The following is a 27,687-nucleotide window of genomic DNA, read 5'->3' on the forward strand; positions in this document are numbered from 1 at the left end:
CGGACGATCTCTGGGAAGCACGCGCATTCTTGTTGTCTACAGTGTCTTGGGCCAGACCATAGCCCCACTAACTGTGTTTTCTGTGTTCACATGAAGAAGAGGACTTAGATTTCCAGAGACGCTCAGCGAGATAAGATTTTTGGAGCAAAGTCTGGTTCCTTGACATTGATGTTGAGCATCACTCCACCATTGGGAGTGTCAGTAAGCATGGCTGTTGCTTGGTCGTTAGACATTGGGAGCAGTGAAGCATTGAGTGGGTCTCCACCTCCCTCGAGGCCTCCTGCTGTGCAGGCCCCCAGGACCGTACATCGTCAGACCCGACCCTGAGGCGACGTGCGGATTCGATGTCCTCGTTGGCATCGAGGAACCTTGGTGACACGCTTCAGGCGAAGGCCAAGAAGGATCATCATCGGTTGCCCTCGACACATGGTGCCAGCACCCGAGAAGCATAGGAGGACCGCTCCCCCTCCATACAGGAGGTACTGATGTGCCAGTCTCCCAGCAGCCTAGACCCAGCTCTGACATCGACTCCAGCAGTTCTGCAACCTGCGCCTGAGCCTGGCACCCCAGCCTAGTGCGACCTTTGGCACCGACATCACATGCGGCTCAGGTGTTGACTGCCACCCAAGCTGGTACTCCCTTGACGTTGGTGGAGGAAGCTTCGCCATAGTTGAGGTGGAAACCAACTTCTCAACGCCGTTCTCAAGAGCATGGTTCCTCCACCTCGAAACAGGTTCGGTCTCGACACTACCATCAGGAGGTCTTGTCTGACACTGAAGAGGAGCGTTCATGGGATTCAGAGGAGGATTCAGGTACTTTTCATCGGATGAGTCCTATAGAATTCCCTCTGAACCCTCCCCTCCACCTGAAAGTAGAAAGTGTCCTCTGGAGAGCCTTTCATTTTCTTCTTTTGTTAAGGAAATGGCTGATGCTATTCCCTTTCCTTTGGAAATGGAGGATGAGCCCAGGGCCAAGATGTTTGAGGTCCTGGACTACATGTCTCCTCCAAGGGAAGCTGTGACTGCCCCTCTCCATGAGGTACTCAAGGAAGTCCTCATTCGGAAACTGGGAGTCTCCTCTGTCATTCCTGATTATGCCTAAAAGGTTTGACATCCAGTATCGGATTCAAAGTGCACCTGGTTTTGATAATCCTCAGTTACTTCACAATTCCACAGTGGTGGAATCCGCTCTAAAAAGAGCCAGGAGTTCCAGGGACTATGCCTCGGCGCCCCCAGGTAGAGAAGCTAGAACCCTGGATTCTTTTTGGAGGAATATGTACCAGGCTTCAGTGCTCATTTCCTGAAAACAATCATACCAGCTCTTCACGAGCATTCAAAAAAAAGGACCTACGGAAGCTAGAAGAGTGGTCTAAGGTTTGGCAATTAAAATTCAATTCGAAGAAATGCAAAGTCATGCACTTAGGGAGTAGAAATCCACGGGAGATGTATGTGTTAGGCGGGGAGAGTCTGATAGGTACTGATGGGGAGAGGGATCTTGGGGTGATAGTATCTGAGGATTTGAAGGCGACGAAACAGTGTGACAAGGCGGTGGCAGTAGCTAGAAGGTTGTTAGGCTGTATAGAGAGAGGTGTGACCAGCTTAAGAAAGGGGGTGTTGATGCCCCTGTATAAGTCGTTGGTGAGGCCCCACCTGGAGTATTGTGTTCAGTTTTGGAGGCCGTATCTTGTTAAGGATGTAAAAAGAATTGAAGCGGTGCAAAGAAAAGCTACGAGAATGGTATGGGATTTGCGTTACAAGACGTATGAGGAGAGACTTGTGGACCTGAACATGTATAATCTGGAGGAAAGGAGAAACAGGGGTGATATGATACAGACGTTCAAATATTTGAAAGGTATTAATCTGCAAACGAACCTTTTCCGGAGATGCGAAGGCGGTAGAACGAGAGGACATGAAATGAGATTGAAGGGGGGCAGACTCAAGAAAAATATCAGGAAGTATTTTTTCACGGAGAGAGTAGTGGAATGCCTTCCCGCGGGAGGTGGTGGAAATGAAAACAGTAACGGAATTCAAACATGCATGGGATAAACATAAAGGAATCCTGTTCAGAAGGAATGGATCCTAAGGAGCTTTGCCGAGATTGGGTGGCAGAGCCGGTGGCGGGAGGCGGAGATGGTGCTGGGCAGACTTATACGGTCTGTGCCAGAGCCGGTGGTGGGAGGCGGGACTGGTGGTTGGGAGGCGGGGATAGTGCTGGGCAGACTTATACAGTTTGTGCCAGAACCGTTGGTGGGAGGCAGGGCTGGTGGTTGGGAGGTGGGGCTGGTGGTTGGGAGGCGGGGATAGTGCTGGGCAGACTTATATGGTCTGTGCCCTGAAAAGGACAGGTACAAATCAAGGTAAGGTATACACAAAAAGTAGCACATGTGAGTTTCTCTTGTTGGGCAGACTGGATGGACCGTGCAGGTCTTTTTCTGCCGTCATCTACTATGTAAGTTGTCGGACCTGGCTGAGATGCTCTGTCCGGATCAGGCCTAGTCACTTCGCCAGTTGGTCAAGCAGCAGAAGGCGTGTCGAAAGTTTTTGGCCAGGAGCACGTAAGACACCTTTAATGTGGTATCCAGGATCTCTGCTCAGAGTATAACAATGCGCAGATTCTCATGGCTGCGTGTTTCTGACTTGGAACATTTGTTCAGCAGAGGTTGGCAGATGCCCCATGGGTGTGTATGGGGGGGGGGGGGGGGAATAACCTTTTTGGACAGAAGGTTGAGGAGGTCGCAGACCAAATAATAAACCATACAGATACCATCACTTCTCTCTCCCGCCGGGCGCGTTCTGCATCTGCCTCCTCAGCTAGGAGGACTTTTGGCAAACCAAGGAGGAGTACATATTACTATCAGAGGCTTAGGTACAACCCCTCAGCTCACTAGCTGTCCCAGCGCACTTGTTCATGGGGGGGCTCATATAGATGTGCTTCACACCCAAGGTCTTTGGTCCACCCAGGAAACAAATCTTCAGATCAATCTCCTGGAGCTCTGTGCGATCTGGAACACTCTAAAGGCTTTCAGAGATTGGCTGTCTCATCAAATTGTACTCATAGAAACAGACAATCGGGTTGCAATGTTTTATACCAACAAGCAGGGGAGCATCTGATCACGCTCTGTGTTTCTGGAGGCAGTCCAGATGTAGCATTGGGCTCACCAACATGGCATGTTCCTTCGAGCCGCTTATCTGGTGGGCAAAAACAATACCCTGGCTTACAGACTGAGCAGGATAATGCAACCACGAGTGGTCTCTTCAATATGGACATGGCCCGTAAGATCTTCCGAGCATGGGGCACCTCCTCAGTGGAGCTTTTTGCCACTCAAAGTTTCTCAGTTCTGTTCCAGGCTTCAGGCCAATGACAGACTAGTGTCAGATACCTTCCTCCTCAGTTGGGGGACAGGTCTTCTATATGCGTATCCTCCCATACCTCTAGTGGGGAAAACTTTGTTGAAACTCAAGCAATACTGTGGAACCATTGTTCTGATCACACTGTACTGGCCGTGGCAGATATGGGTCTCTCTTCTTCTGGAGTTATCCTCCGAAGAACCGTAGAGAATGGAGTGTTTTACAACCCTCATCATGCAGAACGAGGGGTCTCTTCTACATCTCAACCTCTAGTCTCTGGTTCTCACAGCTTGGATGTTGAGAGCCTAGAAATCACTTCCTTGGGTCTTTCGGGGGGGTGTCTCCCAGCTCTTGCTGGCTTCCAGGAAAGACTTCACTAAGAGATGCTATTCTTTCAGATGGAGGACATTTGCCGTCTGGTGTGACAGCAAGGCCCAAGGTCCCCTTGCTTACCCTACACAGACCCTGCTTGAATACCTTCTACTTTTATCAGAGATTGGTCTCAAGACCAACTCCGTAAGGGTTCACCTTAGTGCATTTAGTGCTTACCAACTCCGTAAGGGTTCACCTTAATGCATTTAGTGCTTATCAACATGTAGGAGGTAAGCCCATCTCTGGACCACCTCTAGTTGTTCGCGTTATAAGAGGTTTGCTCTTGTCAAAGTCCCCTGTCAAACCTCCACCAGTATCATGGGATCTCAACGTCATTCTCACCCAGCTGATGAAAGCTCCTTTCGAGCCACTGAATTTCTGCCATCTGAAGTAGTTGACCTGGAAGGTCGTTTTCTTGGTGGCTTTTACTTCAGCTCATAGAGTCAGTGAGTGGTGGATGCATCTTATACTAAGTTTCATCACAACAGAATAGTCCTCTGCACTCTCCCTAAGTTTCTGCCAAAGGTGGTGTCGGAATTCCATCTGAACCAGTCGATTATCTTGCCAACATTCTTTCCCCGACCTCATGCCCATCCTGGTGAAAGCAATTTGCACACCTTGGATTGCAAGAGAGCATTGGCATACTACATGGAGTGGACCAGGCCCCATAGACAGTCTGCCTAACGTTTTGGTTTTTTTTATCCCAACAGGAGGGGGGGGGGGGTCGCCATCGGGGAAACGCACCATTTCTAATTGGCTGGCAGATTGCAGTTACTTCCCTTATGTCTAGGCTGGGCTGGCCCTAGAGGGTCATGTCACGGCTCACAATGTCAGAGCCATGGCTGCGTCAGTAGCCCACTTGAGGTCAGCCTCCTTTGAAGAAATTTGCAAGGGTGCAACGTGGTCTTCAGTCTACACATTCACATCACACTACTTCCTTGAGCAGGATACCCAACGTGACAGTCGGTTCGGGCATACAGTTTTGCAGAATCTGTTTGGGGTCTAGAATCCAACTCCATCCTCCTAGGCCCATTTTATTCTGTTCCAGGCTGCACTGTCAGTCAGATTGTATTTAGTTTCAGGTTAATCTCTGTTATGTCCTCGCAGTTGCGAGGCCCATTTATTCAATGTTTGTTGTTTTTGGTGAGCCTGGTTGCTATGGATTCCCCACTTGTGAGAATAAATAAGCGTGCTTGTCCTCGGAGAAAGTGAATATGCTTACCTGTAAGCAGGTATTTGAGGACAGCAGGCTTTATATTCTCACAATCCCTCCTGATTCCCCTGGAGTTGTCTCCTTTGTTATTTTGATTTTTTTCTGTAGTACTAAACTGAGGAGACCGCGTTCGCGAGATGGGTGGAAAGGCACTTTCGCATGCATAGTGGAGTTTGTCTCGCACTCCACAAAGCTCTACTTATACTTTTTATAAGTTCCCGACCGGGCAATGTGGGTTGGAATCACCCACTTGTGAGAATATAAAGTCTGCTGTCCTTGGATAATACCTGCTACAGGTAAGTATCTTCGCTTATTTCTAACAATAGTTCTGCCAGTTTATTTTTCAATTCTGTCAGTACTCTGGGATGTATACCATCTGGTCCATGTGATTTGCTAGTTTGTCAAATTGTCCCATCACATTTTCCAGGTTTACAGATTCAGTTTCTCTGTCTCGTCAACTTTGAATACCATTTCTGGCACTGGTATCTCTCCCAAATGTTCTTCGGTGAAGATCAACGCAAAGAATTCATTTAATCTCTCCGCTATGGCTTTGTCTTCCCTACTACCCTTTTTACCTCTCAGTCAACTAGTCTTTTGCCAGTTTCTTGGTTCTAATATACCTAAAAAAGGTTTTGCTATGTGTTTCTTCCTTCCAACGCAATCTTCAAAGCCTCTCTTTTCCTTCCTTGTCAGCTCTTTGCATTTGATTTGCCATTGCTTATGCCATTTCTTATTATTTTCAGTTGGATCCTCCTTCCATTTTCTGAAGGATTTCATTTAGAGCTAATAGCTTCCTTCACCTCACTTTTTAATCATGGCATTTGTTTGGCCTTCTTTCCTCCTGTTTTAATAGATGGAATATCACTGGCCTGGGCTTCCAGGATGGTATTTTTGAACAGCTGCTCTGTTTTTTTTTTTTAATCATTCGTCTAATTTTATCATTGTCTCCTTTTTGAAAGTTAAATGCTAACATATTGGATTTCCTGTGCATACTTACTCCACAGCTGATATCAAATCTGATCATATTATAATCACTGTTATCAAGCTGCCCCAGCACCATTACCTCCTGCACCAGATTATGCACTCCACTACGAACTAGGTCTAGAATTTTTCCTCCTCTTTTTGGCTTTTATACCAGCAGCTCCATAAAGCAGGCCTTGATTTCTTCAAGGAATTTTACCTCTCTAGCATGCCCTGCATGTCCAGCATCTCTTCCTCTCTATTCCCTCCCTGTGTTCCAACATCAATCCTTCCCCCTTCCCTCCCTCTCTGTCCAGTATCATATCCCTTCCTTCCACTCCTTGGTCCAACATCTCTCCCTGTCTTCACGTCTCCCTCCTGAGTCCAACATCTCTCCTGCCCCCTCCTCCCAGGGGTCCAGCCCACCCTCCTATTTCTTCTCTCCCCTCTTCCCTAGGGGTCCAGCCCAGTCTCCCTCCTCCCCCTCTCCTCCCTAGTCCAGCCCTCCCTCCCTCCCTCCTCCTACCCAGGGGTCCAGCCCTCTCTCCATCTCCTCTGCTCTCCCCTCCCAGGGGTCCAGCCCCCCCTTCCCTCCTCTTCTTTCCCAGGGGTCCAGCCTTACCTCCCTCCTCTCCCCTCCCCTCCCCTCCCAGGGGTCTAGCCCTCCTCTTTCTTCCCCCCCCCCCAGGGGTCCAGCCTTCCCTCCCTAACCGTAACCCTGTTATCTGGCTAAGTGCTGAAAATTGGCATTTAACTGGCTATCTTTATGCAGTTAAGCAGCTATGTTTTGACCTGCTCTGTATACCTGGAAATTCAATACCAGAGCCTGGATATGGGCCAGCATTGAATTTCCAGATATAACTGCAGTGGCAGTCATCAAAATGCTGATCTTCCGCTGGCTGAATATCGGGCCCTAAATTTCTTTTAGACTTGTTAGATTCAGTCTCATAATATCCCCTATCCAACAGATGAGCAGTCAAGAGTTATCTTTTAAAGAATATATTTAAACTGTAATACAATAAAACAAATTTTACATAGAACATTGAGATCAGAAAAAATAAGTGGCATGAACCCGGCAGCTTTTACATGGAAAGTTCTGCAATTTCATATGGAGGTGGTCATTTCACAACTTCCAAATGTGGCTGTCCAGTTTTATAAACCTAGACATGTAAGTGCAATCAATTAGTGAAGCAGCAATTTTTATTTTACTTTGGTTTGGAGACTGAATTCAACAGTAAGGGGATTAAGGAGAATTAGTCCCTCAGCATCTCATGCAAAGCCCTGGCCAAAATGATCACTTTTTATAATTTTGTACATACTTTTTGAAATGATGTAAAACCTGATAGGGAGATTTTTTTCCTCCCATGAAAATATATACCTTTTGTAAAATGCACAATACAACTCTAGACTTTTTTCTCTCTCAAGACATCCCCAAACCACAGCCCCGCAATGCTTCGTTGAAATCTCTTCATGGTATGGATTTTCATGTTTTAAGTATCTGTTTTCTGAAATTGTCCTTTAAATACATAGCCTAATGGTTAGAACAGCAAGCTGAGAACCAGGGGAACCCAGTTCTTTGTGATCTTGGGCAAGTCACTTAACCTCCACTGCTTCATAAACAGAATGTGAGCCCTTCAGGGACAGAAATATACCTACTTTGTCTGAATGTACATCACTTTGGTAGCTGGCTTGCAGGTGGTATGTGAGAAATTAAATTTGAAAAGTTAGTTAAATTGTATACAGTCTGTATAAGTAAATGCTACTGTTTACTTGTGGAAATGCTTCTATATAATAGCCCCCAAAATGCCTTTGCTTCTATGCAGCTTTTAAAATTCTGTAACAAATTTCCATGTAGGTGGTCCTCCTTACTGAAGGGTTAAGCTCTCGAGCATCTCTCATGCTGGATCTGGAAAATTCCTTAAAATCTGTTTCTGAGAAGTTCAGGTAAGTACATGTGAAGAGATCACATGTTTTATTACATATTTTCATGTGAGTTTTGTTGTCATATTTCAAATTCATGGAGCTATTTGTAAACCGCTTAAAAAATTCTGGGCAGACTACCAACAGTTTTGATTTTCACATCCTTTTTGCCCTGATTTGACTTGGGATGTTGAGGTGAACTATATATTTAATCAGATGTGTAGATCTTTGTGAATTTGATTAATTTTGCTTATTAATTGTAGATATTGCTCTATAGGTGCTGAGTAATTTTGTATTTAGTTTAGACCTATGCAATACAATTGTGACCACTTACAGATTCTTAACTTGGTAACTGTTTGGAGAAATTACAAGAAGAAAAAGGAGGTTTTTTTTTTTATTTCAGTTTTTTTTTTAAGTACTTGTATTCACTTGCTGTTTTTTGATGGAAGTAGTGAACATTTCATTCAGTTGAAAATTTACATCTTATGCTTGTAGAGAAGGTCTGATTATTTTAGAATTACAATTCATTATGAACTCATCTTTTCTCTGAGGTCTAGCAGGCTGTTGTATTCTCACATGTGGGTGACATCATCCGACAGAGCCCGGAGCAGACGCTGACTAGCAGGTTGAAGAAATTTCTAGCTTCCATATCATCAAGCTGATCAATCCATAGACTGGTGGGTTGTGTCCATCTACCAGCAGGTGGAGATAGAGAGCAAACTTTTGCCTCCCTATATGTGGTCATGTGCTGCCGGAAACTCCTCAGTATGTTCTCTATCTCAGCAGGTGGTGGTCACACACAGCAGCAGCTCTGGCTAGGCCTCCAAGCCTAATCCTTAGGTTTTGTTGAGGCCTGGGGTTGAGGGCTCTTTTGAGCAAGTGCAAACCTGGTGGTGCCAGGTCCCTCCTTTTCTCCCCCCTCCCGCTGGCTCCGTTTAAAAAAAAAAAAAAAAAAAAAATTTTAAACGTCTTTAAAGGCGTTTATTTTGACGTTTATTTAAACGTTCATTGCAGCTACTCACTGGGACACCAGTTCGTTACAGCTCGGAGCGGCAAGCAGGTAATTTTACCTTTTTATAGCGGGCAGGGGGTTCCCCGATTCTTCTCCTCGTGGCATATGGCGTCGGAGGGCGAGGGCGCAAAGGGTCGCTCCCCGGATCGCTGGAGCGCTTCTAGAGGGGATGCGGGGGTTTTACAACCTGATTCGCCCTTGATGGGTGACAGTTTAGTGACCGATAAATGTCCCGGTCGTTCCTCCGGCGTGGCGGTTTTTTCCCGCCATAAACGCCCATCCCCCGCTCCTCGCCTCCGCCATCTTGGCCGGCCACGCGGCTCGGACGGCTTCTTCGTGGGCCGCCCTTGAGGTTGGAGACATTAATGCCATGAACGCCCTTAATTTGGGCGACGGCACAAAGCGGCTAAAGTTAAGCGCCGTTCTTCCCGCGCGGCTCCTTCGCGGAGTTTCGCGCCGGACGCCATTTTGGATGCGCAGCATGTCTCTCCCCCGCTATTGCGAGCGCCGGTTGAGAGTGCGTCTAGGGCTGTTGCCCAGGCTGCGGAAGTGCACAGTCTGGGGGGTTTCTCCCCCGAGTTTGTTTTGCTGCTGCATCAGGCTTTCCTCATGCAAAACGCTGCCCCTGCTCCCTCTTCTGATAAGAGGTTGAGGTTCCCAGAGGTAAACGCCCTCGGGTTGATTTCCAGGCCTTGGAGGACTTTGTCTCCTCCGATGTAGATGAGGGCAGCGTGTCTGAGGTCTCCCAACGGTCCTTTGCGGATTCCTTGGAGGAGATAGATCCCCGCTCGGATGGAGCGGATGACCCCTCTGCAGCGCGGCTTTTTAGCCCAGAGGATTTGCCCAACCTGTTGTTACAGGCCATGGACACTTTGAAGATTTCCTCTCCGGAGGACGTCTCTCCCTCAGCCCCTGTTGGCTCTGCCATTATGCTGGGGACGAAGCGCCCGCCTAGATCCTTCCACGTGCATGAGGCCATGCACACCTTAATTGCGGCTCAATGGGATGTCCCGGAAACGAGCCTTAAAGTGGCTAGGGCTATGTCCCGCCTCTATCCTTTGGCTGTGAGTGAACGTGAGGCCTACCGTGGATTCTTTAATCACTGCGGTGACTAAGAAAACGGCGTTGCCGGTGGAAGGTGGCACGGCCCTAAGGACGCCCAAGACAGAAGATTGGAGGCGGCCTTAAGGTCGTCCTTTGAGGCAGCTGCTTTAAGTTTGCAGGCCTCAGTTTGCGGCTCCTATGTGGCCAGGGCGTGCCTGACTATGGTGCAGCGGGCTTCCCCCTCGGATCTTTCCTTGAGGGCTGATTGGCCGGCCCTGGAATCGGGCTTAGCCTATTTGGCAGACTTGCTGTATGATGTCTTGAGAGCCTCAGCTAAAGGCATGGCTCAGACAGTCTCTGCGCGGCGGTGGCTTTGGCTGAAACATTGGTCTGCTGACCACGCCTCTAAATCCCGCCTGGCTAGATTGCCTTTTAAAGGCAAGCTGCTCTTTGGGGTCGAGCTGGACAAAATCGTGACCGATCTCGGCACGTCTAAGGGCAAGAAATTACCAGAGGTCAGGGCTCGGGCTAGTACTCGTCCCGGTACCTCCAGAGGACGGTTGCTGGAAGCCCGTCGGTACCGCCCGGGCAAGTCGGGTTCCTCTGCCCCCTCTTCCTTCAAGAGGAATTTCTCCCCCAAGCAGCATTCCTTTCGCAGAGACCGCCGTCCCGGAGGTGCTCCCTCCGGTCCTCCCCCAGGGTCTCGTACCCAATGACGGGGCCTTGGTCCACGCCCCAGTGCAGATTGGAGGACGGCTGTCCTCGTTTCTGGGCGAGTGGACCACTATAACTTCAGACGCGTGGGTGCTGGAAGTCATCAGAGACGGCTACAAGCTAGAGTTCTGCCAACCCTTAAGAGACGGGTTTGTACTCTCTCCCTGCAAGTCTCCGGTCAAGCTGTGGCAGTGCAGCAGACCTTGGACAACCTGATCCGCCTGGGTGCGGTCGTTCCGGTGCCAAAAAATCAGATTGGCAAGGGACGTTACTCCATTTACTTTGTGGTTCCAAAGAAAGGAGGTTCTGTCCGGCCTATCCTCGACCTCAAAGGGGTCAATCGGGCCTGGAAAGTGAGGCACTTTCGCATGGAGACTCTCCGCTCTGTTATAGCGGCAGTGAAGGCAGGAGAGTTCTTGGCTTCCTTGGACATCAAGGAAGCGTACCTGCATATTCCCATCTGGCCTCCTCTCCAACGCTTTCTGCGTTTTACAGTCCTGAGACGACACTTCCAGTTCAGAGCCCTCCCTTTCGGGTTGGCTACTGCTCCGCGGACCTTTTCCAAAGTAATGGGGGTCATAGCGGCCTTCCTGCTAAAGGAAGGAGTACAAGTCCATCCTTATCTGGACGACTGGTTGATCCGAGCCCCCTCTTATGCAGAGTGCGGAAAAGCTATGGACCGGGTAGTTGCTCTTGTGAGCTCCCTGGGATGGATCATCAACTGGAAGAAGAGCCAGCTGCGCCCGTCTCAGTCCCTGGAGTATCTGGGAGTTCGATTCGACACCCAAGTGGGCAGAGTGTTCCTGCCAGACAATCGGATTGTCAAGCTTCAGGCTCAGGTGGACTAGTTCCTAGTAGCCTCTCCTATTCGGGCTTGGGACTACGTGCAGCTGTTGGGCTCTATGACGGCCACGATGGAAGTAGTGCCCTGGGCCAGGGCTCATATGAGACCACTACAGCTATCTCTGCTGCTGCGCTGGACTCCGATGTCGGAGGATTATGCTGTGCGCCTTCCCGTGGATCCAGCAGTGCGCAAGGCGCTGAGCTGGTGGACGCAGACAGACAAGTTGTCTGCAGGATTGCCTCTGGTGACCCCGGAGTGGATTGTCGTCACGACAGACGCCTCTTTGATGGGCTGGGGAGCCCACTGCTTGGGAAGGACAGCGCAGGGGCTCTAGTCTCCTGCAGAGGCAAGTGGTCTATCAACCTCCTGGAACTCAGAGCCATTCGGTTGGTGTTATTGGAGTTCATCCCGGTACTGGTGTTGTAGCCTGTACGGGTCCTGTCGGACAATGCCACGGCTGTGGCCTATATCAACCGCCAGGGAGGTACCAAGAGCGCCCCTCTAGCCAAGGAGGCTATGAGTCTTTGCCAGTGGGCGGAAGCGAACCTGGAGCAGCTTTCAGCGGCCCACATTGCCGGAGTCATGAATGTCAAGGCAGACTTTCTCAGTCGCCATACCTTGGAGCCCGGAGAGTGGCAACTATCTGCTCAGGCGTTCTTGGACATCACGAAGCGCTGGGGCCAGCCGAGCCTAGATCTGATGGCGTCATCGGCCAATTGCCAAGTGCCGCGCTTTTTCAGCAGAGGACGGGACCCTCGATCCCTGGGAGTAGATGCTCTTCTCCAACAGTGGCCGACACAAGAGCTCCTCTATGTGTTCCCGCCCTGGCCCATGTTGGGCAGGGTGCTAGACCGGGTGGCAAAGCATCCCGGCAGGGTAATCCTGGTGGGTCCGGATTGGCCCAGACGTCCCTGGTATGCGGACTTGATCAGGCTCTCAGTCGACGATCCTCTGCGGCTGTCAGTGGAGCAGGGCCTGTTACATCAGGGTCCCGTGGTGATGGAGGATCCCTCTCCCTTTGGTCTTACGGCCTGGCTATTGAGCGGCAGCGTCTGAGGAAGAAGGGCTTCTCAGACAAGGTCATCGCCACTATGCTGAGAGCGAGGAAGCGCTCTACTTCTACTGCTTACGCCAGGGTTTGGCGTATCTTTGCAGCATGGTGTGAAGCAGGCTCACTTTCTCCCTTCACTGCTCCAATTTCTTCAGTGTTGGCGTTCCTGCAAGAAGGTCTGGAGAAAGGCCTGTCGCTCAGTTCCCTTAAAGTCCAGGTAGCGGCTCTGGCTTGCTTCAGGGGCCGCCTGAAGGGTGCTTCCCTGGCTTCGCAGCCAGATGTGGTGCGCTTTCTCAAGGGAGTTAATCACCTGCGCCCTCCTCTGCACTCAGTGGTGCCTGCGTGGAATCTCAACCTGGTGCTAAGAGCATTGCAGAAGCCGCCTTTTGAACCCTTGTCGAGGGCATCTCTGAAAGACCTGACGTTGAAAGCAGTCTTTTTGGTGGCTATCACTTCAGCCAGAAGAGTTTCCGAGCTCCAGGTGCTCTCATGTCGAGAGCCTTTTCTGCAGTTCACTGAGGCAGGAGTGACTATTCGCACAGTGCCTTCCTTCCTGCCCAAGATTGTTTCTCGCTTCCATGTGAATCAGCAGCTCTGTCTCCCTTCCTTTCTTAGGGAGGACTACCCAGAGGAGTACTCCGCTCTTGAATATCTGGATGTGAGACGAGTCATCATCAGATACTTGGAAGTGACCAATGATTTCCGGAAATCGGATCATCTGTTTGTCCTGTTTGCAGGTCCTCGTAAGGGTCTGCAGGCTGCTAAGCCTACAGTGGCAAGATGGGTCAAGGAAGCCATTGCAGCGGCTTATGTGGCCGCGGGGAAGGTGCCGCCTATCCAGCTGAAGGCTCACCCCACGAGAGCTCAGGCGGCCTCGATGGCAGAGGCCGGATCCGTCTCCTTGGAAGAGATATGCAAGGCGGCAACGGGGGCTTCGGCTCATACATTCTCCAAGCATTACCGTTTGACTGTGGCTGCACGGGCGGAGGCCCGGTTTGGAGCTTCAGTGTTGAGGTCAGGGATTTCTATGTCCCGCCCTGGGTGAGTACTGCTTCGGTACATCCCACCAGTCTATGGATTGATCAGCTTGATGATATGGAAGGTAAAATTATGTATAATCATACCTGATAATTTTCTTTCCATTAATCATAGCTGATCAATCCATAGCCCCTCCCAGATATCTGTACTGTTTATATTCTGGTTGAATTTTAGGTTCAAGTTTAGCCTTCAGTTACTTCAGGAGGACTTCGTGTTCAAGTTCTTCTTTCACTTGGATTCTTCAAGAGTTGAGACGAGTTTGTGTTACAGTGAGCTGCTGCATTCCTCTCCCCTCCGTTTTACGGGGCTGGATTGAGACATAAATTCTGCCGGCACTCCCTCCCGCTTCGTGCGGCTGTAGGGCAGCTTTGTACCCCTCCCGCTTCGGCGGTGTTAGGGTCAGTCAGCTCCTCCCGCGGTTGCGGTTGCAGGATAAGCCAGATCCCCCCGCATCGGCGGGTGTGGTGTCCCTCCCCCGCTCCGCGGGGATGAGCTGGACGGATTCCCCTCCCCCACTTGTGTGGGGATGAGCTGGGTTAATTCCCCTCCCCCGTTTCGGCGGTGGTGAGCTGGGCAGAGTGTCCCTTCGTGGGTGTAATTCTCTAAGTGCTGAGTCCTGCGGATGGAGCTTTGATATCGACATACTGAGGAGTTTCCGGCAGCACATGACCACATATAGGGAGGCAAAAGTTTGCTCTCTATCTCCACCTGCTGGTAGATGGACACAACCCACCAGTCTATGGATTGATCAGCTATGATTAATGGAAAGAAAATTATCAGGTATGATTATACATAATTTTACCATCATCCTACTGAATATGTGCTGGTGCCTTCCCATGCAATGTGCGAGCTTGGGTCCCTCAGTCTTCATTTTTCCATGGAGCTGAGAAGACGCGTCACTGTCTTCTCTTCGCAGCACATATTTTTTCTCATGTTGCAGTGCCTTTCCATTCTGCTCTTTTGTTCTAAATTCTTTTTTTTAGGTATTTTCACTTTTCATTTCCTTCATTCCTGTTTTTCCTTTTATTTTCTTAGTTTTTTTGGCACTTTAAGTTTTTCCTTTAGTTTTCATGACTGGCTAGGCCTGTTTTTAGACAGGAGCCCCAGCCTCAATTGAATACTGCCTCTTTTTCTGTTCAAAACTGATGCGTTTAATGTGGCTGCAATTCTTTTTTGATGTCTCAGAAGACCCCCAATGGCTTCAAGAGGTGCGCCCAATGTAATTAGGTGATTTGGGTAACAGACCTGCACTCATGGTGCATCTGGTGCCTTGGGCCTAACCATGAACCTAACTTTTCTCTCTGTTTGAAAATGCAACTGAGAACACAAGAGTGCGCTGCAGGCCCAACAGGAGAAACTTTTTAGCTCCTCGAAGACTGGTGCATTGACATTGGTACCAGAAGCATCAAATTTTATGTTCCGCGAAGGCTTCCACATAGAAACTTAGTAGATAATGGTAGATAAAGACCCATATGATCCATCCATTCTGCCCAACATGATAAACTCATAGCATAGCATATGTGTCCTTGCCATTTTTAGGGCATAGACCATAGAAGTCTGCTCAACATTGTCCTTGTTCTCCAACTTCTGAAGTTGTCATCAAAGCCCCACTCCAGCCCATCCAAATCTGTCCAGCCACAATCAGAGCACAGACTATAGAAGGCTGCCCAGTACTGGCCTTGTTCTGCAGCTACTGAAGCTGTATCTGTCCTGCCACAGTCAGGGCACAGACCGTGGAAGTCTGCCCAGCACTAGCCTTATTCTGCAGCTACTGAAGCTGAATCTGTCCTGCCACAATTGGGGCACAGACTGTAGAAGTCTGCCCAGCACTGGCTTTGCTTCCCAATTACTTCACGGATAGGGAGGTAGATACCTGGAATGCCCTCCCGCGGGAGGTTGTGGAGATGAAAATGGTAACGGAATTAAAAAAACAGTAACAGAATTCAAAAATGCATGGGATAAACAAAGGAATCCTGTTTTGAAGGCATGTATCCAAGAAGCTTACCAGTGATTAGATGGCAACACCAGTAATTGGGAAGCAAAGCCAGTGCTGAGCAGACTTCTACGGTCTGTGCCCTGATCATTCAGACTTCTACGGTCTGTGCCCTGGGAGTGCACTGGCATTGAGAAAGTCTCCATCTGTCTCGACAATCGGGCACCGAGTCAGTCTCAGGACTGGTGAGCATCGGACCCAACACCAAGGGCAGGTATGTATTGAACAACGTACTCGGCACCGAAGGACCGTGATACTAAGCATCAGGAGAAGCCCAGGAAAGGCAAGCATTGGTCTTCGATGCATCAGGGCATCGGCAATACCCAAGGAGCACCAGCACTGAGCGAAGCATTCTCCCTCTTTGGAAGAGGTTCTGGTGTGTGAGTCTCAGGGCAGCCAAGTCCCCGCTACCGGTTCGACACAGACGACACCTCAGGCTGCCTCTCTACCTGGTCCCCTGCCTTTGCCGACGCCTACCTTCAATGAATGGTTCTGAGCTGTTCTCGGGAAGGAGCTGGCACAGATGCTGCAGCAACAGACTGCTCAGGCATCAAGGGCTCTTATGCTAGCACTGGATCAGCTCCAGCTTTTCTTCGAGGCTCCTATGTCTGTACAGACATCTTCAGCACCTCAACAGGTTTCAATGTTGACATCAATGCATACTGTACCGCGCTCAGTGTTGTGGGAGGACGATTCCCTGGAGTCAGAGAGCAGGACTTTACCTTAGCACCCTTTGGGGCGAGGACATGGTTCATTTAAGCTGAGGCAGACACAGACTTTCCCAGCCCATTCTGAGTATGAGGAAAAGTCTGATTGGGTCCACTCTTGAGACTCAGAGGAGAACCCACATTACTTCTTGGAGGAGGAGTCATATGGTATTCCCTCTGATCCTTCCTCACCTTGAGAGATGAAAATCTCTATCTGAGGGTCTCTTTCACCAGATTTGTCAAGGCCATCCCATTTAAGTTGGAATCGGAGGAAGGGGTCACAGTACCATTGCACCCTATCCTTAAGGATTAACTGATGAAGAACTGGGAATCTTCCCTCTCAGTGCAGATGGCACCAAAGATGGTGGATACGCAGTATCGTATCTAAAAGGCTTCCGGATTTGAGAAGGCTCAATTGCTACACCATTCTTTGGTGGTCACATCTGCCCTCGAGCTAGGAGCCCTAGCGCCCCCAGCTAGAGAGGCTAGGATACTGGATTCAGTTGGGAGGAAGACATTTCAGACCTTAATTCTCATTGCCCACATCCAGTCCTACCAGCTCTACACGAAGCTGTACTTTCAGTCCCTGGTCCACTGTACACTCAGTCTGGTGGACTCTCTCCCACAAGAGCAGGCTGCTGAGCTTTGCCAGCTGGCCAATAAACGGCTGAAGTGTAGAAAATATCTGGCCAGAGGGTCTTATGACTATTTTGATGTGGCGTCCAGGCTCTCTGCCATGGGTGTAGGGATGTACAGACTTTCATGGCTGCGTGCTTCTGATCTGGAACTGGAATTCAGGAGAGATTGGCAGATGTTCCTTGCCGAGGTGACAGTTTGTTTAGAGATAAGGTAGAAGATGTCGCTGACCTCATCAAGAAACACACAGATACCATCCAAATTTTATCTCGACACCTTCCACTTCCCAGAGGTTTTCCAGTGGGCTGAGGTGATGACCCCATTACTCTCAAAGACATAGGTTCTCGCCATCCTCCCACTCTGCCCTGCTGTTGTAGGGCCAGCGTCCCCAAGCCCGCAAACCCTGTCCTCAGAAGTCCTAGCTGGCACCCCAGTCAAAGCAAAGCTTTTGCCTGGCTCCAGGAGAGCATAATATATCTACCAAGTACTCACTGATTAGGAGAGCATAGCCACACTTCCAAGTGACCATGTCAGACAGCTTTCCAGTGGAGGAGGCTTAATTATTACACCACAGGTGGCCCCTTGTAACCTCTGACTTGTGGGTTCTTCAAATAGTCCATCTCGGTTACACTGTCCATTGGCAGCAAAAACCACCAAACTGCCTTTCGAGAGCGTCATCACTCAGCTCTCTGGTTAAGCAGGTACTTGTAGAGAAAATCTCCACCCTTCTCCAGGCCAATATGGTCAAGCCCATGCTGCCTCCTCTCTTAATATCTTCCTTGATAATCTGCTGTCTTTACCTCCATCAATCCTATACAAGAGAAAAAAGAAAAAAAAGGCCTTTCCCCCTATTTGCAGACCCTCGTCCACCCTTCTCCCATCCACCCCTGAGCTAGCTGTCCTTATATAGGAAAATCAAGAGACAATTATCTTCAATAAACCCTATATTGGATAATCCTGTTTATTGATATCCCTTAACATAGTACATCTCACACTTGTTAATCATAACAACTTAACTTTCATTCAGTTCAATATATGTTTTGCTTTAGTCCTAAGGCAAACAATCTGGAAACTTAGAGCTTACCCCATCTGTCTCCAATTCTCAGCTATGAAAGATGAAATCAACGAACTGAAGAAGGAATTAGCTGCAATTAAGGAAGCATCCAGGATTACCCAACTCACCACCAGTACTGCCACAGAGAATAAAGCAACAGAGGAATAGATAGGTCATAGTAGACTCAGGTAGATTACTATCTGTGTCAGTGGCATTCACCTTACCAACCTTTGCGCCTATATAATTTCTTTGCTGCATTCGAGCGTCATGATCCTCAGAAGTGAAGTACTGAGGTGGAGCCAGAGGCAAGGAATGTAACTTGGTTCTAAGACATCCCCAAAACAATGACAGATCAGCTCATAGCAGAAAATTCTTACTGCTAGGAGACTCCATTATAAAAGGCATTAATTTAGGAACACAGTTCAAGGGTCCCAACCTAGTAAAATGCCTTCCAGGATCCTCTGGTACCAGAAGTGCCAACCAAATACTGAATGTGATCCGAGAAGAGAATAATGATTCTAATACTGATATTGTAATCCACCTGGGGACAATGACCTGGCCAACAATAGCAAGTCTGGAGCACAGAGAGCATTCCAGGTGCTTGGGGAGGGACTGATGTCTTTGGTTTGGACTGCAGCTTGTTCTGAAATTATTCCTACATGTGGGAGGGGGGAATAAAGACTACATAAAACAGAGGAATTCGGTAAGTGGCTTGAAGCTTGGTGTAAAGAAGAAGGTTTTAGATGCATTGAAAGATTGGGGGCAGTACATGAAAAAATAACAGGCTGTACTGTATTGATGGGCTGCATCTTTCTGTGACAGGAAAAAGGATGCTTGAGAAGTTCAGACAGTATGTTTCTAGACATTTAAACTAGATGGTGGGGCTGACAAAAGGAAGTAAGGGAATTCATAATCTCACCCCCCAGGAAAAGCATGATGACAGTGGGAAAAGTAACCATCTAAACTCACTTAATACCTGGAAAGCAATGAGCACAAAATGGTTTGGTATAAGAGCACAAATGCTTGTAGTGTAAGTAAAAAGGTTCAAGATTTGCAAGCACTGATGTTTGAGGAAGACTTGAAAATTATTGCTATTACAGAGACATGGTTCAATGATGCCCATGAATGGGTTGTGACCATGCCGGGCTATAATCATTTTAGGAAGGATAGGGAGGGTTGAAGAGATGGAGGAGTGGCACTGTATGTGAAAAATAATATCAGAGTGGCTGAAATGCAGGGAATCTGGGGAAAGAAAGAAGCTATATGGATCATCCTAGAAAGAAAAGATGGAACATGTATCCACATGGGTGTTATCTACAGACTTCCAGTATAAATGGAGAAGCTGGACAAGGATCTGATAAATATCTATAAGCTTGGAATGAAGGGGGAGGAGCTGTTGCTGGGAGATTTCAATTTGCCTGATGTGGATTGGAACGTCCTATTGGCAGAATCAGAAAGAAGCAGAGAGATTGTGGATTCCGGTCAAAGTGCTTTGCTCAGAGAAATGGTGACAGAACCTACAAGGGAAGAGTCGACGTTGAATCTAGTGCTCACAAATGGAAGAGGTGTTTCCAGCATCCTGGTGGGTGCCTAACTAGGCAATAGTTATCATCAAATGAAATGGCTTGATATAAGAACAAAAGCAGAATACAGATGCACAAAACTCAAAGTACTGGTTTTCAGACACGCTGATTTTGGTAAAATGGGGGAATACATGAAGGCGCTAATGGCATGGTAGGCATATGAGAAGTGGAAGTGCAGTGGTCTTTATACATGGAAAGTAAACAAGAGAAACGAGAAGCCAATATGGTTCTTCAAACAAGTGGCCAAAACAAAATAAGGGCAAAAGAGGTTTTGTTCAGGAATACAGAAGAAAGCAACAAGAGGATCATGGAAAAGATTACCAGATTAAACTAAAAGAAGCGAAGAGAGAAATAGTGCTAGTGAAAGCAAAGGTGGAAGAAAAAGTGGCTAAAGATGTAAAGAGAAGTGACAAGAAAAAGATGTAAAGAGAAGTGACAAGACCTTTTTCAGATATATTGGCTAAGGAGAATAGCAAGGAATGGAATTGTAAGACTGAAAGATTCTGAGAACGGCTATGTGGAGTGTGATGAGGATAAAGTGAACTTGCTAAACAAATACTTTACTGTTCATGAAAAAAGAAAATCCTGGAGAAGGACTGCGGTCGGCTGCTGAGGGTATATCTGGGAATAGAGTGGCTAGTGCACCATTCATGGAAGAAAGCGTTTATAAACAACTTGAAAATCTGAAAGTGGACAAAGCTATGGGGCCAGATGGGATACATCCTAGGATACAGAGGGAGCTCAGAGAAGCCCTGAGGAGACCTGTTAAGGATTTATTTAATAGATCTTTAGAGACTGGAGAGGTTCTACAGGATTGGAGATGAGCTGATGTCCCTCTTCACAAAAGTGGGGACAGGGAAGAAGTGGGAAACTACAGGCTGGAAAGCCTTACGTCGATGGTAGCAAAAATAATGGAGTTACTACTGAAGGAAAAGATAAATTATAGAAATTAACTAATGGGTTGCAGGAACCTAGGCAACATGGGTTTACCAAAGGAAAATCCTGCCAAGCGGGGGGATTTTGTCAATCCTAGACCTAAGGACCCTGAATAAATTGCTGGTCAAAAAAAAATTCAGGATGATTTCCCTGGGCACCCTTATCCCCATGACTGACTATGCTCTCTGGACTTAGAGGACACCTACAACCACATTTTGATACTTTCCAGTCACAGGAAGTGTCTTGGATTTTTGCCTAGGAACACCACTACCAGAAGAGAAGGAGGTATTAACAAGTTGTTGGTGAGGCCCCACTTGGGACTATTGTGTTCAGTTTTGGATGCCGTATCTTGCTAAGGACGTAAAAAGACATGAAGCGGTTCAGAGAAAAGCAAAAATAAAATGGTATGAGGTTTGCATCAGAAGTAGTATGAGGAGAGGCTTGAGCATGTATACCCTGGAGGAAAGGAGAGACAGGGGTGATATAATACAGACATTCAAATATTTGAAACGAACCTTTTCCGGAGGTGTGAAGGCGGTAGAACGAGAGGACATGAAATGAGATTGAAGGGGGGCAGACTCAAGAAAAATGTCAGGAAGTATTTTTTCACGGAGAGAGTAGTGGATGCTTGGAATGCCCTCCCACGGGAGGTGGTGGAAATGAAAACGGTAACAGAATTCAAACACGCATGGGATAAACATAAAGGAATCCTGTTCAGAAGGAATGGATCCTAAAGAGCTTAGCCGAGATTGGGTGGCAGAGCCGGTGGCGGGAGGCGGGGATAGTGCTGGGCGGACTTATACGGTCTGTGCCAGAGCCGGTGGTGGGAGGCGGGGCTGGTGGTTGGGAGGCGGGGATAGTGCTGGGCAGACTTACACGGTCTGTGCCCTGAAAAGGACAGGTACAAATCAAGGTAAGGTATACACAAAAAGTAGCACATATGAGTTTATCTTGTAGGGTCAACTAGATGGACCATGCAGGTCTTTTTCAGCCGTCATTTACTATGTTACTATGTTACTGTGTATTAATTTACAAACAAACCTTTCCCAGAGACGGGAAGGTAGTAGAACTAGAGGACATGAATTAAGGTTGGGGGGGGGGGGGGGGGTGACTGAGGAATAATATCAGGACGAACTTTTTCACAGAGACGGTAGTAGATTCCTGGAATGCCCCCCCCCCTGCGGGAGGTGGTGAAGATGAAAACAGTAATAGAATTCAAAATTCTTGGGATAAACACAAAGGAAACCTATATAGAAGATATGGAATCAAACAAGCTTAGCAGTAAGTAGATGGCAACACCAGTAATTGGGAAGCAAGGTCAGTGCTGTGCAGACTTCTATGGTCTGTGCCCTGATCATGACTGGAGAGGTTCAGCTTCTGCAACTGGAGAACAAGGCAGTGCCGGGCAGACTTCTATGGTCTGTGCCCTGAAAATGGCAAGGACAAATCAAGATCAGGCATACGTATGCAGTATCACATCATACCTTATACTATGAGTTTATCTTGTTGGGCAGACTGGTGGACTGTACAGGTCTTTATCTGCCGTCATCCACTATGTTACTGCATTAAGGGAAGGAATTCTATTCCAGGTACTTCCTTGTGCCCAAAAAATGGGGGGATTTCGTCCCATCTTAGACCTAAGGGCCCTGAACAAATTCCTGGTCAAAGAAAAGTTCAGGATTATTTCCCTGGGCACACTTCTCCTCATGATTCAGGCAAATGACTGGCTATGCTCTCTGGACCTAAAGGACGTCTACAACCCCCTTTCGATACTTCTCAGTCACAGGAAGTATCTCAGATTTTGTTTAGGAAAACACCACTATTAGTATTGTGTACTGCCATTTAGCCTCGTATCAGCTCCCAAGGTATTCACCAAATGTCTAGTGGTAGTAGCAGTGTATCTATGCAGGCTGGGAGTGTATATGTTTCCTTGTCTGGACGATTGCTGGTCAAGAGCACATCGCAGGAGGGGGCGTCTGAGTGCATGCACCTAACTATTCGGGTGTTGGAGTTACTGGGGTTCATTATAAACTACCCAAAGTCTTACCTACTCCCAATCCAGTGACTGGAGTACATAGGAACCCTGCTAGATACATTGCAGGCTTGGGCTTTTCTTCCACAAACTAGGGTGGAGACTTTATCAACCCTCACCTCACAGATTTCTGCTAGCAAGCAGGTCACAGCTTGGCAAATGTTGAGATTGATGGCCTCAAAAGTGCATGCCACTCCCATGTCACGTCTTCATTTGAGAAAAGCCCAAAGAACACTAGCTTCCCAGTGGTCTCAGGTGGCTGAGAACTTAGCAGATGTCATCCAGATTCCTCAATGATTGACTCATGCCCTTCTCTGGTGGACAATTTGGATGAATTTGACTGAGGGACTACCGTTCCAAATTGCACTTCCACAGAAGGTGCTAACTATGGCCCCTTCCAACCTGGGCTTGGGAGCTCATGTAGATAGGCTTCACACCGAAGGGACTTTATCTCAGAAAAGAGATCTTCATCTCAATCTCCTTGAGCTGCGGGTCATTTAAAGTTTATATCTTCTTTTTCTATGTATAGGCCCCTGACGCAGGCCATTTGCCGAAACACAGACCGTTTTGGGTCTTTCAATAAACCTTTGCTTCCTCCCAGTTTTAAGGCTCCACTATCTCTCCACTTCACTTTATTTCTTCTGCTGCTTAGAGAATTATTCAACCATAATAGCCTCTATAGTGGGTCTTGGATTTTTAGCATGAACATTAAAGTTGTCTAATACAATCAGTGATGATGACTCCATGACTTGGGTCAAGGATAAAATTACATAGTTCTTGAATTGACTGGGCTGTTACTGGTGATATACCAGTAAAAAATCAAGAGTGATCACTGTAAGCCTGGGCTTGGCATTGCCATACTGTCTAGTTGGCTAGCGGACTACACCTCATTGGTTTATGCCCAGGGAGGCCTAAGCTTAGACTGTTGTGCCAAGACTCACAGTGTCAGAGCCATGGCAGTTTTATAGTTTGCCTCCATGGATCTCATTTTTTTGGAAGGGGGTTTGCTGACATAAAGAGTAGATTTGGTTAATCATAAGTACATAAGTACATAAGTACATAAGTAGTGCCATACTGGGAAAGACCAAAGGCCCATCCAGCCCAGCATCCCATCACCGACAGCGGCCAATCCAGGTCAAGGGCACCTGGCACGCTCCCCAAACGTAAAAACATTCCAGACAAGTTATACCTAAAAATGCGGAATTTTTCCAAGTCCATTTAATAGCGGTCTATGGACTTGTCCTTTAGGAATCTATCTAACCCCTTTTTAAACTCCGTCAAGCTAACCGCCCGTACCACGTTCTCCGGCAATGAATTCCAGAGTCTAATTACACGTTGGGTGAAGAAAAATTTTCTCCGATTCGTTTTAAATTTACCACACTGTAGCTTCAACTCATGCCCTCTAGTCCTAGTATTTTTGGATAGCGTGAACAGTCGCTTCACATCCACCCGATCCATTCCACTCATTATTTTATACACTTCTATCATATCTCCCCTCAGCCGTCTCTTCTCCAAGCTGAAAAGCCCTAGCCTTCTCAGCCTCTCTTCATAGGAAAGTCGTCCCATCCCCACTATCATTTTCGTCGCCCTTCGCTGTACCTTTTCCAATTCTACTATATCTTTTTTGAGATACGGAGACCAGTACTGAACACAATACTCCAGGTGCGGTCGCACCATGGAGCGATACAACGGCATTATAACATCCGCACACCTGGACTCCATACCCTTCCTAATAACACCCAACATTCTATTCGCTTTCCTAGCCGCAGCAGCACACTGAGCAGAAGGTTTCAGCGTATCATCGACGACGACACCCAGATCCCTTTCTTGATCCGTAACTCCTAACGCGGAACCTTGCAAGACGTAGCTATAATTCGGGTTCCTCTTACCCACATGCATCACTTTGCACTTGTCAACATTGAACTTCATCTGCCACTTGCACGCCCATTCTCCCAGTCTCGCAAGGTCCTCCTGTAATCGTTCACATTCCTCCTGCGACTTGACGACCCTGAATAATTTTGTGTCATCGGCGAATTTAATCACCTCACTAGTTATTCCCATCTCTAGGTCATTTATAAATACATTAAAAAGCAACGGACCCAGCACAGACCCCTGTGGGACCCCACTAACTACCCTCCTCCACTGAGAATACTGGCCACGCAATCCTACTCTCTGCTTCCTATCTTTCAACCAGTTCTTAATCCATAATAATACCCTACCTCCGATTCCATGACTCTGCAATTTCTTCAGGAGTCTTTCGTGCGGCACTTTGTCAAACGCCTTCTGAAAATCCAGATATACAATATCAACCGGCTCCCCATTGTCCACATGTTTGCTTACCCCCTCAAAAAAATGCATTAGATTGGTGAGGCAAGACTTCCCTTCACTAAATCCGTGCTGACTTTGTCTCATCAGTCCATGTTTTTGTATATGCTCTGCAATTTTATTCTTAATAATAGCCTCCACCATCTTGCCCGGCACCGACGTCAGACTCACCGGTCTATAATTTCCCGGATCTCCTCTGGAACCCTTCTTAAAAATCGGAGTAACATTGGCTACCCTCCAGTCTTCCGGTATTACACTCGATTTTAGGGACAGATTGCATATTTCTAACAGTAGCTCCGCAAGTTCATTTTTTAGTTCTATTAATACTCTGGGATGAATACCATCAGGTCCCGGTGATTTACTACTCTTCAGCTTGCTGAACTGACCCATTACATCCTCCAAGGTTACAGAGAATTTGTTTAGTTTCTCCGACTCCCCCGCTTCAAATATTCTTTCCGGCACCGGTGTCCCCCCCAAATCCTCCTCGGTGAAGACCGAAGCAAAGAATTCATTTAATTTCTCCGCTACGGCTTTGTCCTCCTTGATCGCCCCTTTAACACCATTTTCGTCCAGCGGCCCAACCGACTCTTTGGCCGGTTTCCTGCTTTTAATGTATCTAAAAAAAATTTTACTATGTATTTTTGCTTCCAACGCTAATTTCTTCTCAAAGTCCTTTTTTGCCCTTCTTATCTCCGCTTTGTTTGTAGAATCTCTTTGAGGTTTCTAATCTAACTCTACCCTCCCTCCTGGATCCTTTTTATGGTTTGCAGGCTTCTTTCATTAAAGAAAATAAAGACAAAACTGCAAAAAGCCTGTTTGTAAAAAAATGTTTGTTGTCTGCCTATTATAGCAGTCTGTTTCCCTTTTTTCTTTTTGTACACTAAAGGCACAAGAGATTTTCTGTCAATGGGTGACATTATCTCATCTCATCAGTACGAAAGAGCTCTCTCAAAGCACAGAACTTAGTGTAAAGCTGACTGCACATGAGAAGGGTCACACACGGTTGGAGCTTGGCTCCTCAGTTTTGTTTTGTTTTCTGCTTAGCTGTATGAAAACTAAACTAAGCATTTCTGATACTTTTGTGAACAAGTTAGCTAGTTTCTTCCAACCTTGTTTTTCACTGAATTATCATTCTTTATTTTTCTTATTATTAGGGGGGCTGTGTTGCAACCAAAAGACCACTGATGTTCAACCTTGCTTCAAGCAGCATAGTCCAAATGCTGGTATGTGGCTGACTGACTGTAGTCCTTTCTGTTACCCACTCATGAGACTGTCAAATCCTTTTTCACCAAGTATTCTTTCTCACATTGCTTTCTGGATGCTTGACCAAGCTATTAAAATCGCCAGGGTATAAACATAAACAATACAAGGAAATATTTAAAAAAAGTTACAGTTATAAACCTGACTAAATAGTCCACAAGATCGGGATCCAAGATAGTATTCCAAGATAATATTTCCTCCTATTTGTTTTAAAAGTATTTCCATGTAACTTCTTTCCCCCTAAACCAACTTCTCCTCCTCCCCCATTCTCTATTTCTGTGGGTAACACTCTCATCCTCCCTGTCTCATCAGCTCGTAACCTTGGGGGTCATCTTCGACTCCTCCCTCTCCTTCTCTGCACATATTCAGCAGACTGCTAAAACCTGTAATTTCTTTCTCTATAATATCACCAAAATTCGCCCTTTCCTTTCTGAGCACACTACCAGAACCCTCATCCACACTCTTATCACCTCTCGCTTAGACTATTGCAACTTGCTTCTCACAGGTCTCCCACTTAGCCATCTCCCTCCTCTTCAATCTGTTCAAAATTCTGCTGCATGACTAATATTCCGCCAGTGTCGTTATGCTCATATTAGCCCTCTCCTCAAGTCACTTCACTGGCTTCCTATCCGTTTCCACATACAGTTCAAACTCCTCTTATTGACCTATAAGTGCATTCACTCTGCAGCTCCTCAGTACCTCTCCACTCTCATCTCTCCCTACATTCCTCCCCAGGAATTCCATTCACTGGGTAAATCTCTCTTATCTGCACCCTTCTCCTCCACTTCTAACTCCAGACTCCGTTCCTTTTATCTTGCTGCACCATATGCCTGGAATAAACTTCCTGAGCCGGTACGTCAAGCTCCATCTCTGGCCATCTTCAAATCTAAGCTAAAAGCCCACCTTTTTGATGCTGCTTTTAACTCCTAACCCTTATTCACTTGTTCAGAACCCTTATTTTATCATCCTCACTTTAATATTCCCTTATCTCTTGTTTGTCCTGTTTGACTGTCCTAATTAGATTGTAAGCTCTGTCGATCAGGGACTGTCTCTTCATGTTCAAGTGTACAGCGCTGCGTATGTCTAGTAGCACTATAGAAATGATAAGTAGTAGTGATAGAAGTAGTTCCCCTAGTCTTTGTACTTTTGGAACGAGTAAAAAATTGATTTATTTCTACTCGTTCTACACCACTCAGGAGTTTGTAGACTTCAATCATTTCTCCCCTCATCCGTCTCTTTTCCAAGCTGAAGAGCCCTAATCTCTTTAGCCTTTCCTCAAACGAGAGGAGTTCCATCCCCTTTATAATTTTGGTCACTCTTTGAATCTTTTCTGATTCCACTGTATCAGGAGTCTCTCATGATGAACTTTATCAAAAGCTTTCTGAAAATCTAGATACACTACATCAACCGGCTCACCTTTATCCACGTTTATTTAAGCCTTCAAAGAAATGAAGCAAATTGGTGAGGCAAGACTTCCCTGGGCTGAACCCAAGCTGTCTCTGTCCCATTAAACTATGTTTGTCTATGTTTTCTGTAATTTTATTCTTTATAATACTTTCCACTATTTTTTCCGGCACTGATGTCAGGCTTACTGGTCTGTAATTTCTCAGATCACCCCTGGAACACTTTTAAAAAAATCAGCATCA

At 47.1% G+C, this 27,687-nt stretch overlaps 1 protein-coding gene across 2 annotated transcripts in view; it reads left to right on the top strand.

Moving 5' to 3' along the window:
* Window positions 1–27,687, top strand: part of LOC115463166 — a 222,051-nt gene that overhangs the window by 76,297 nt on the left and 118,067 nt on the right. For both annotated transcript variants that reach the window (XM_030193415.1, XM_030193416.1), the window contains exon 5: window positions 7,748–7,836. In XM_030193415.1, coding sequence (XP_030049275.1) covers window positions 7,748–7,836 — 89 coding nt within the window. The remainder of the gene's footprint in view (window positions 1–7,747; window positions 7,837–27,687) is intronic.

The sequence above is a fragment of the Microcaecilia unicolor genome, chromosome 2 (assembly GCF_901765095.1).
Source record: "Microcaecilia unicolor chromosome 2, aMicUni1.1, whole genome shotgun sequence".
In the NCBI taxonomy this organism is placed as follows: Eukaryota; Metazoa; Chordata; class Amphibia; order Gymnophiona; family Siphonopidae; genus Microcaecilia; species Microcaecilia unicolor.